At 48.6% G+C, this 11,144-nt stretch overlaps 1 protein-coding gene across 6 annotated transcripts; it reads left to right on the forward strand.

Annotated features, from left to right (window-relative positions):
• Nucleotides 1-3,189: 3,189 nt before the first annotated feature.
• Nucleotides 3,190-10,549, forward strand: SLC6A16 (solute carrier family 6 member 16). 6 transcript variants are annotated; one of them, XM_072607355.1, is made up of 12 exons: nucleotides 3,190-3,393; nucleotides 4,043-4,297; nucleotides 4,603-4,751; nucleotides 4,850-4,976; nucleotides 5,066-5,241; nucleotides 5,331-5,441; nucleotides 5,669-5,907; nucleotides 6,354-6,540; nucleotides 6,742-6,943; nucleotides 8,471-8,630; nucleotides 9,019-9,181; nucleotides 9,495-10,549. In XM_072607355.1, the coding sequence occupies exons 2-12, from the start codon at nucleotides 4,123-4,125 to the stop codon at nucleotides 9,903-9,905; spliced, it is 2,100 nt and encodes a 699-aa protein (XP_072463456.1). In that variant the 5' UTR covers nucleotides 3,190-3,393; nucleotides 4,043-4,122; the 3' UTR covers nucleotides 9,906-10,549. The 6 variants fall into 6 exon arrangements, with proteins under 6 accessions (XP_072463456.1, XP_072463458.1, XP_072463457.1 ...); XM_072607357.1 differs by having other exon boundaries at nucleotides 6,477-6,540; XM_072607356.1 differs by lacking the exon at nucleotides 5,331-5,441.
• The last annotated feature ends 595 nt before the right edge of the window (nucleotides 10,550-11,144 follow it).

Consider the following 11,144-nt stretch of genomic DNA (forward strand, 5'->3'; position numbering starts at 1 on the left):
AAACACTTTCTGAGAAGGAATTTTATGAATCATTTTACAGAAGAGTGACCCTATCAATAGCAGGGAATCAAATTCTTTCTCCAGGTTGCATGTATGGATCCTTTGGAGGGAAGAAACAAGACCCAGGTGACTCTTCACCTTCAATCAGTCCACCAATTAACATTTATTAAACCCCTACTATTCGCTAAGTACTGATCCAAAAAGACAATCCCTAACCTCAAGGAACTTGCAGTCTAATAAGGAGGAAAGACTAAGGAAAGGCAGGGAGAACCATCCAGAACCACGCACAGAAGCAGCCCATTCTGAGAAGACAAGCCTTTCTGGAGATGCAATCCCAGAAATTACTGGACTGGAGAGCACTACCTCTTCCCAGGCTGATGTGGGTTCTTGGGTCTTGAGAGGCTGGACAGCTGACCTGGGCAATCAGATGCCCAGAGATGCAGTGCTGATTAGCAGGGCGAACTGAGATGGGATTGGTGTTAGGAAGAGATCATTTGGGGCACAGTTTGATTAGATGAGAAAAGTTGTATTCCATGTTGACCTCAGAGACATTTCGTCTCAGACCATGTCTCTCTCCGTCTCTTATAATAATGAGGAAGGAAGGACAAGAACCTTATCTGTTGGATCAAGAGGTTTTGCTACCAAGGCAGGTCCAATTATTAGTCAAGTTCACTGGCAGCTTGGGGTAGCTGATACTGACCAAGTCCCAGATGTGGTCAGTGGCTCATAGACTAAAGGGATGTATTTCCTCCCTATAGTGAAGAAATAATTTGATTCTTACTGGGGTGGAGATACCCTGGAACTATTTCTATCAAACGCCAATCCACACAAAGTTAGGATAGGTAGGAAAGAGGGAAAGGGAAATCATTCTATTAATCTTTTTCAGTGAGATTATTCTTCAGTCTACTGAGTCCAACGTTTTAGTAAAAGGACACATTATTATTTGCACTAAGACCTTCTCTTCCAACCTAACCAAAGAGCTGGCACATTTAACATCAAAAGATCAGTTTGACATAAACCTAAGTGAAAACCCTAATAGAGATGTAGGTACAGTTAAATTTTATTTTATATTTTTATTGTGAATTGAAGAAACATGAAATAAAACAAGCATTTTTATATAAAGTAGATTATTTTAAAATAAGATTATGCAAAGGGAAAAGGATTTATTTGTATAAAAATACCTTTTTTGTGGTGGCCAAGAATTGGAAATTAAGAAGCTGTCCATCAATTGGGGAATGGCTGAACACACTGTGATAGAGGATTGTAATGCAATATCATAGTGCCATAAGAAATGACAAGCAGCATGATCTCAGAAAAACTTACATGAACTGATGCAGAGTGAAGTGAGCAGAACCGGGAGATTCTGTAACAGCAGTAACAGCAATATTTTGTGATGATATACTGTGAATAATTTAGCTCTTCTTAGAAATACAGTGATCCAAGATAACTTGCTCAGGGTCACCTGGAGACCCAGCCAGCCAGTATGAGGGCAAGTTGGGGATGACACTGCATCAAAATCACCTGTGCAGAAACACAAAGCAGAAAGAAACAAATCATTTATTCCAGACTCATAAGTGTCAGGCAATGTGCAAAACTCTTTACAAATATTATCTCATTTCATCCTCACAACAGTAGTTGAGCCCCATTTTACTGTGGAGAAAACAGAGGATAAATGCCTTGTCCAGGGTCACACAGCTAGACTGTGTCTGAGGGTCACACTTACACCCAGGTCTACCTGCCTCCACACCTAGTGTTCTGTCCTCTGTGACACCAGCTACCTCGATTAGGGACAGCTCTCAAGAATGAACATAATCTAATAGATTTTACAGATCCCCAAGAGTCATCTGGGTACTTATTACTGACCTAGCTCCTAACCTTAAGAAACCCCAGATGCCAACAGAATTGCTATTTTCTAGGAAGCCAGCTCAGAGACGCTATTGTAGCACGGGAGGGAGTGACAGGGAGAGGGCTGGGGGTGGGGGTGGGGAGTTGGGGTTTGGGAAATCTAGGCAATGGAAAAACAAAAGTTATCACTAAAAACTCTTTCAGAGGATAAAACAGAATGAAACCATAAATGCAGATAAAGATGCAGATGAAGGTAGATAAAGAATTATATAGGTAAAGGTAGACCTATAATTATATATGTATATTATATATATGTCAAAGTAAATGTAGAATTACATATTTAAGGGTAGAGGAATGATTATAAGGTTTGACAAGATTATATATGTGGAAGGATAGAAATGATTGTATATGTCAGGGTAGACTGTGTAAATATATATATGTAAGAGTCAACATAATTTCATATATGTGTGTGGTTGTATGGGTAATTAAATTATGTGTGTAAAAATGGATATATAATTCATATGACCTCAAAAGGTCCAGATACCTTGATTGAATCAATTGACCAACCAATCCAAAGTATAGCTTCCTTTCCCTTCCTTCTCCCTTTCCTTTCCTCCTCTGTCGTCCCTCTCGTCCAACAACCAACTGGAGGTTCGTCCAACGTCAGGTATTGGACTCGGAGTCAGGGGCAGATCAGGGTTGGAATCTTGTCCAATATTTTCTAGCTCGATGACCTCACCAGAATGATCTCAGCTTCTTCTGTATTATAGGAGAAATGATAATACCAAGGGAATCTGTCAAAGAGCTTTGCAAACCTCGTCATTCGGGTCGGTTCCCTAAAGGGATCGAACGCGCCTGTCAACCAGACACTTAGGATGTCTGTCCCAAGGCTCAGAAAAATAGCACTCATCCCCTCCACTAAATTTGTCCAGTTGTCCACCGGTGTCAAATTCGCGAACAGAGGTCAATGAAGTCTCCCCGGACTCGACGCTTGGACCGAACATAGCATCGGTCGGCCTCTGCAGCGGAACTACAGGAGTTAAAAAGGGGTTTATCTCTGAGAGACCCTTCCCAAGCCCTGCGTACCACGAGATGATGGGGCTGTGGAGTTGAGAAGGAATAAAAGGTTTTAAGTGCTTAGAGATCCCCGTTTGCGGAGCGGATGAGGAGGTGGGGATGGGAGCAGGAAGGTTTGCATGCGGGAAATTGCTCCCCGTGGCTTCCAGCTGGCTTTTCGAAGACTTTTTGCTTCCATTGAGCGGGGTCCTAGAAGCCACGCCCTCTCATTCCCAACCTCCCCACCCCCACCCTGGCCACCTTCTACAGGACTTTCGCGAGGAACCTGGCAGTGCCAGACACCTCCTACCGACACCATTACCTCGTGCTGGATGACCAGTACAGGGACTCAGGCTTCCCGGCCTTCGGCCTCCCTGGCGTCGGGGAGCCCGTGTCTTGGGTATTGAGCGGAGGGTGTCAGCTGTCCCTACCTCTGAGACCCAGAACCACATCTACCGTCACTCCACCAGGTGCCACAGGGCTGAAGTGCAGGTCAGAACAATCCTACCAGGGAAGGGCCTCAGGTCTAGATTTGGGAGGTGGTCTTGGGAATTAGGGGGCAGTTCTTGGGTTCTAGGTCAAGGCTCTGGGATTCCTCAGAGGGGAGGTCCTTAGTTCTAGGACTGGGGTGTATATGGGAGGGAGTAGCTGCTCTTAGGTTCTAGGTCTATACTATCCTGGGGGTGGAGGTTATTGGATCCTAGATTCTAGAGCTAGGCCTTAGCTTTCAGGATGAGGCTTCAGGGTTCTTGAATTTTAGGGCTGTATTCTGAGCTATGTGGGGTGGTTGGATTCTAAGTCAGTGTTTCTGAGCTCTAGAGAAAGTCTGCAGGTCCAGTTTCTAAGTGTTTGTGGTTGAGGTAGTTCCCCCCAGATTCTGGGGGCAACTCATGGTTTCTGGGTCTAAGTTCTAGATTCTGACAGAGGCTAGGTAGATGGGAGTGGTCTCAGTTCTAAGCATCCTTTGAGAGCCTTTGGGGACCTGATTTGGAAGCCAATGGGTTGGTTCTGCTGCTTACCCTCTATGACACAGAGGGGCTAGACTCAATGGGCTCTGCACCATGTTTACCTAGGGCTGGTGGGGAGATGGGGCCCCCATTGTGAGTCCTCCACAACTCCTCCCCTGCTCCCCTGTTTTCAGGGCATCTGGCCCCTGCTCCTCTAAGGGAAGAACTGTGCTTAGGGCCTCTAGCTGTGTCCCCCTCAGCCCTTGGTCACAGGATGGAGGCTGAGAATGGTACTCCAAAGGCAACCCGTAGCTTAGAGGTGGTGGTCAGCGAGGCCAACAGATCGACCTGGAGCAACAGGACTGAGTATATCATGGTGCAAGTGGGCTTCTGTGTGGGATCAGGCACCATCTGGAGATTTCCTTCTTTGTGCCAGCAGAATGGAGGCGGTGAGCTGAGGATCTGAATGCCTAGGTCTTAAAGTGTGTGTGTGTGGGGGGGGGGGAGGTGAGGCTCAGGAAGAAGTGCCTGGACCACTGAGGAGGCAGAGCTGGGGCAGGAACACCCAAGTCCCTGAAGAGAAGGGGTGAACCATCTGGGATTCCAAGACTGTCTGGGACCCTAGGGCTTCTGGGTCCCCCATGGAATGCTGATAGATGAGATGCCGAGTCTCTGAAGAGCAAGACTGGGGGAGAAATGAAGCTAGGGGAAGAGCTGTATGCCTGCTTCTCCTCAGTCTCTCCACACCCCCCAGGTACCTTCTTTGTAGTCTACGTACTGCTGCTTTTCATGATGGGCATCCCTTTGGTGTTCATGGAGATGGCTCTGGGGCATTTGGTGTGCTTTGGTGTCTGGACGAAGATCCACCCCCGGCTGTGGGGCATGGGTCTGGCCTGCAGCATGGTGAGCCTTGGGGGCCCCTCAGTGCTGCCAGGTCTCTCAGGGGTTGTGGACCAGAAGCCCAGCCTGGCTGAGCCTCTGCCCCACCCCTGCCTTTGTAGGTCTGCTTCTTGGTGAGTGTCTATTATAACATTTTCACTGCTTGGAGCATGTTCTACCTCAGCAACTCCTTCCAGTACACACTGCCCTGGAATCAGTGCCCATTAGTGATGAATACTAGCATCCCTGGTGAGCAGCCAGTGGGGCCGAGACTTGGGGACCCTGTCCTGCCTCTCACTTCCTCCCTGAACTGTCTCATTCCTATCCTGATTCCCCAGATCCTGACTGTGCCCAAGTCACCTCGTCCATTTATTTCTGGTACTGGAAGACCCTGGAAGTCACAGGCAACATTGAGGAGAGTGGGGGCATTGTCCCAAGCCTCTTCATCTGCCTCTTAGTGGTTTGGCTTTTAATCATACTCATCTCAACACAGAGCTTGAAGGTCCAAGGGAAGGTAAGGGTCTGGTGACCAAGGATCTGACAAACTCTGTCATCTAACCCCAATGACTCCTGGTATGGCCTGACCTCTGACCCTGCCTCCAGATACTGTACTACTCCATGGTAATCCCCTATGCCATCCTGTTCTGCTTCCTCATCCGAAGCTTCATGCTGGAAGGCTCTATCTACGGGCTGCGTCACTTGATGACTATCAAGGTGAGGAGCCCCAGCTCTCAGAGCCTCAGTTTTCCCTCTGTATAAAAGGAGGGCTAATGATGCCCATACTCCCCTCTGGGGATCAGATCAGGGGTGTATGTGTGAGAGTCTTCCTCTCTGGGCCCCTCTGCCTGCTCTAGCTTCCTCCCGGTGGGTCCTGGGGCCAAGCCTCCCCATCACTCCAGGCCTTGTTGAGGGGTGCTCCCTGCTCCTCCCTTTCTCTGCAGGCATCAGCCATCACCTCTCCCATACTGTGGAAGCGTGCAGGAACACAGGTGTTCTACAACATGGGGCTAGGCTTTGGCAGCATTATTGTCTTGTCCTCCATCAGCAAGAGCAAGAATTGTGCCCAGGACGCCTTCATCGTAGCGTTCATCAACCTGGTCTCTAGCCTCTTGGCCACTCAAGTGGTGTTCAGTGTGCTGGGTTTCCGGGCCACCATGTCTACTCGGGAATGTAGCAACCAGTAAGTGGTAGGGTAGCTCCCCAGGCTAATGCTCCTGGGGATAAAGGAGGGCAAGGTGGCCTCTTCTGGCTTGGACTTTCTCTGTTGTGTGGGGGGGCCTGGCAAGCAGAATTGCTCTGGGTCCAGGACATAAGCGCCTTCTGGCAGAGGGTGGAGCAGAGCACAGTATGATGAGGTATAATCTTAGTAGGACACTGGGTCATCTGTCCTGGGGAGAATCCAGCCCCATCTCAAGGGGAGGGGAGCCACGGAGGCCGGAGCAGCTCCAGGTAGCCCCGTCTTGTTTCTGGCCCCCAGTTCTCTGCCTCATCCCTCTCCTCCCCTGCTCCCATCCCCATTCCTTCTAGTCAGAGCCAAGGCTGCTTAGATGCCCACCACAGGCTTCCCTCTCCCCTCCTTGAAGAAGGAGGAGCCAAACAGTGACCACATCCCACCCTCTGAACCAGGAGCTCTTGGAAGCTGCTGCAGCTGATCAAAATGGGGAAACTGCCCATAGAGGCAAGTCCCCCCACAGAGCTGCTGAAGAAGCCTGTGAAAGCGTACACCATGTGGTTACATCATCTTAACAGGGATCTGAAAAAGAAGGTTCTGGAATATGTGTCTGATTGTAACTTGGAGAACCAGCTCTTGCGGGTCAGTGTGGCTGGGGGTGGGGGTAGGGTGTCCTGGAAGGGAGGTGCCTGGGGGTTGGGGGGAGTGCCCTGGAGGGATGGTGGCTGGAGAGGTTGGGACTTCTCCCCCACTGAATTGATTCGGACCCAGATCTGGGGGACAGGATGGGGGGAGTCCTCGGTGAGACCTCCTGGGCATCCCACCACCTCCCCCTGCCCACAGTACATAAAGGGCCCTGACCTGGTCTTCATAGCCTTCGCTGAGGCAATAACCAAGTTCTCAGGTTCTCCTTTCTGGTCTGTCATCTTCTTCCTGATGTTCATCAACCTGGGGCTGAGTACTTCCGTGGGACTGATGCAGGGTATCCTGATTCCGCTGCTATACAACTTTCCCAGCCTTCAAAATTACTCTTTGGCCTTCTCGGGTAGGTGCCATCCTAACCCCTGACCTTCAGCCATGGTTCTGTTCAATCCACCAAGCATCGATGAAGCCCCTACCCTGTTTCAGGTGGTCTCTATGCTAGGCACTGAGGAAACAAGGATGACACGTGAGCAGTCCCTGCCCTCAAGGAGCTTATGTGGGAAAGAGAGTTTAGGAAAGGCTGCAGTGGGAGCACACCAGGCATGGGAAGGCTCTGTAGATAGGGCTTTGGGCCTGGAGTTAGAAAGGTCAGATTCAAATCCTGCCTCAGACACTTTCTAGCTGTGTGACCCTGGGCAAGTCTCTTAGCTGCTTTCAGCCTCAGGGTCCACATCTATAAAATAGGGATAAATAATATTGTTCCTCTCAGGATTGTTGAGAGAATCCAGTGAGATAATATTTGCATAACAGCTGCATAAAATGCTAGCTTTTCTATGTATATGAGTTCCTTAAACTTCAGATACCTTATAAATGGCAGAAAGACTCAGTCCTATCTGAAAGGGATGGAGTTTTATATTGTCTTGTCTCTCTCCTGGTCTGGATGTCCTTCAGCTTTGATGAAGTCTAAAAGGGGCTGCTTTTGTTGTTCAGTCATCTCTGACTCTTTGTGACTACGTTTGGCAGTTTTCTTGGCAAAGATTCTGGAGTGGTTTGACAATTCCTTCTCCAGATGAGGAAACTGAGGCTAATACGGTTAGGTGACTTGTCCAGGGTGACACAGCTAATAAGCACATGAGGCTGGATTTGAACTCATGAAGATGAGTCTTTCCTATTTCAAGCCCCCTAGTTGCCCGTTCCCCATAGAGCATATCTTTAGATATAAAATGCTTAACCTCCCCAAAGCAAAAAATAGATATCTTAACCAAGTCTTGGAGAAAGAAATTGAGCAAGTCATAAATGAATCGCCAAAGGGGGAAAATCCTTTGGCCCAAACTGATTTCTGTCCCCTGCCAAAACACTTCACAGATGAATCACCATGCTGCAAATATTATTCAAAAAATCAGAGACAAGTCACTCTCCCAAAGATGGAGTCAGAAGAGAGCAGTGGCCTCCAAATTGGGGGTGGAGAGAGTTTCCAGGAGAAGGGGCCATGGGGTCAAGACAGAGGAGCACTGAGAAAAGGGGCTTGTTTGGAACTTTGGGGAAGATGGATTTGAGAGCTAGAATCCTTGGGGACGAGGAGGGTCACTAAATCATCAGAGGCTGAATTGGAGGAGAGGGTGGGGATGATGTCCAACAGCTTTGATCTGTGATAGAGAGAAGAGACAGTTCAGAGACAGGTCTCTGTTTTGTCAGTAAGGTTATTAGTTGCAGTTCTGGGTGGGGAATGAGGTTCAGTGGGATGCTTGGGAGAAGTTTAGGAGAACAGCCTCAGCTGGGGCAGAAGAGCCTAGAAGAGAGTCAGGAAAGCATTTCCAAATTGGTGAGGAACCATGAGAGCCCCACTCCCAAATCCCATCCCATTGATCTTTTCCTAACTGGAGATGATACCTGTGCATCTTTGACCTCTGATCTCTGACCTGCCCATCAGTGATCATTGGCTGCCTGAGCTTCCTGTGCGGCCTCCTCTTCACTCAGCGCTCTGGCCTCTACTTCCTGACCTTGTTCGATGAATTTGCCCTTAGTCTACCTCTGTTAATCGTGGTCCTCTTTGAGAACATCAGTGTGGCCTGGATCTACGGGGCTAAGAGGTGACTGTGAACCACAATGACTCAGGGAACTTTACTCATGGAGAACCAGGGAACCCCTAAAGATGTAGGCAGACCCAGAGAAAGCCCAAGAGACCGAGGGAGTCCCACGAAGATCAAGGAAGATCCTGGCAAACCAAGGGGACAAGGGAGATCCAGGAAAACCAATGGAGGCCCATGGAACGCAGAGAAATCTGGGAAGAGTCAAGGACAGTGGGGAACCCAGAACAAAGCCAAGGAGAGCTAAATCCACCCTGTGGGAAGTGGGGGCCCCGAGATGTTATGAAGGCTAGAGAAAGTGTGGGAGGAAGGGATCTGGGGAGACAAGAAAGCCTGGGGAGCCCAGGGTCTGGGGAGCCCATCTCAGTGCTTTGTGCATGGCCACCTCCAGATTCATGAATGAAATGTGGGACTTGCTGGGGTTAAACTTCTCACTCATGCATGAGTGCCTGCTGCGCTACGTCACCCCAGTGATTCTATTGATCCTTCTCATATACAACCTGTCGGAGATGTTGCTGAAATCCCCCTCCTACAGAGCCTGGGATAAAAGATCTGTGAGTTGCCAAGGGCTATCCACCCCCCTGATCCTCAAGCATCCAGGCAGGAGCTCCCTCATTCTTCACCCCTTCCAGGGACCCAGCCATGCTTTTTCCCCATCCCTCACCTCAGGGAATCAGGTAACCCTCTAACCATCACCACCTCCCAAGGGTCCAGGCATGCTCTCTCCGCATCCCTCACCAGATATTCCTCCCCCTCCATCTTCCCAGAAAAAATCCTTTCTGAGCCCCCATTCAGATACAATGTCTTCAGGGTCCAATCTTGACCCACTGGCATCCTGAGTGATCTTCTCCCCCTTTGCTTTCACAGTTCACAACATCAGTGCTTCCCTATCCAACATGGGCTGTGTTCCTGGGGAGTAGCCTCATCTTACTGTCTATCTTGCCTATCTTGGTGGGCTTGTTAAAGGGTTCAAAGAAGCCCATCATATTGCCATTGCCTAAGGATTCCTCTCTCCAGCTTTCATTGACTTCCTCCTATGGCTTGTCCCTGACCTCCCAGGATCAGCAAGCACCCTCCTCCAGGAAGACCTCAAGGTTTTCTGAGGCCCAGACTGAGGAGGCCAGTGGGTCCCACAAACAGCCCAGCCTCTTATCCCTCTCAAAATCCATGGGAACAGCTGTTGGGCATGTCAAGAGAGGGGACTCTTACACTGGAGGCTCTGCTCAAAATGTCCCAAGTGTCCCTCCCCTTCCTCCTGTGGCTAGAGAGTCCTTATGATGGTCTACAGCAGCCCCTACCTACAGAAGAACATTTTCCTAACTAGGAGTCCTCTGCCAAAAGCCCTCCAGTGAATGGCCACACCCATCTACTTCTTGTGGTAGCCCATCCTCCTTGGAAGGAAATTTTCCCTTGAGTGAAGCCCTTCCTGGCCTCTGAGACATGTTGCCTTGGCTTCTGAAGGCTTCCCTCATGGGACAAACAGAAAAAGACATCTCCTCTACATGCCCTGATAGCACTAGAAGATGGTGCCCTGGCCTCTGCCTCCTGCCCAAGATTTTTCAAGCTGATTCTGCCCAGTTTTCAGTAGATTTGGTTATCTCTCTCTGGACAGCTCACTCCCCAGCTTATTAATGTTTTTTAAAGGTGTCCAGAATTGAACAAAATACCCCAGAGGAGGTCTGCCAGAGGCATGGTGGGACCATCATCTCTCTTGTGCTGGGTATCATACACAACCTCAGATAACATTACCTCCCTTGGTTGATATATTACACAGTCGATGCATGAGGAATTTGTGGTCCACTAAAATTCCCAGATCTTTGCCAGATGAATGCCAATCTGTTCACTTCCTCTATCTTGCACTCATGAAATCCATTTACTCAGGGTAAGGCTTTTCCTTATTAAATGTTACTGAGAACAAGGCATGACTTGATCATCCTAAATCAAAGTATTCAGAAATAGGAATTAATGTCATTTTTTCTCTCAAGGGATGTAACTGTATAACTTATAATAACACCACTCATTCCCCCAAGTCAGTCAATCGAGCAGTTACTCCTTTCCTGAAGAACTAATGTTGTCTAATAATCTAGTAATCACCCATTCTTCCAAGGACTGGATCTGCCCCATGACCCATAATGGCAAATAATCTGAGGGATCTAGAATATCACCACCTTCCACAAGGACCAAATGTGGCCTCAACTCATACATAAGAGTTAATCTGCCTAATGACCAGGGATGTCACACACTCCTTCATGGAATGGTGATGAGTATAGTCCCCTCCCCTTATAGGGTCTCATGAAAGACCGCAGAGCTGGAGAAACCCCAGAAATCACAAAATGATCCTTGTATTCAGCTTCTTGTATGTTCCACACATATCCACATCGTATGTCCAAATCAGGACCATGACTTGATCACATCCATCCTCTACCTAGATACAGTACCCCACCTGTTACTTACTAGCCTGAATTCGTAAGACCGATAAGCTGAGTAGGCATTGTCATGCAAGTCCTAGGGAAAAAG

This window comes from Notamacropus eugenii, chromosome 5 (assembly GCF_028372415.1).
Source record: "Notamacropus eugenii isolate mMacEug1 chromosome 5, mMacEug1.pri_v2, whole genome shotgun sequence".
Classification (NCBI taxonomy): Eukaryota; Metazoa; Chordata; class Mammalia; order Diprotodontia; family Macropodidae; genus Notamacropus; species Notamacropus eugenii.

Bases quoted from the DNA above. Each gene is read 5' to 3' on its own strand.
- SLC6A16 (XM_072607355.1), top strand. From the start codon at position 4,123: ATGGAGGCTGAGAATGGTACTCCAAAGGCAACCCGTAGCTTAGAGGTG. The intron at 4,752-4,849 runs GTGAGCCTTGGG...CTGCCTTTGTAG, and splicing joins TGGGTCTGGCCTGCAGCATG to GTCTGCTTCTTGGTGAGTGT. The intron at 4,977-5,065 runs GTGAGCAGCCAG...CTGATTCCCCAG, and splicing joins GATGAATACTAGCATCCCTG to ATCCTGACTGTGCCCAAGTC.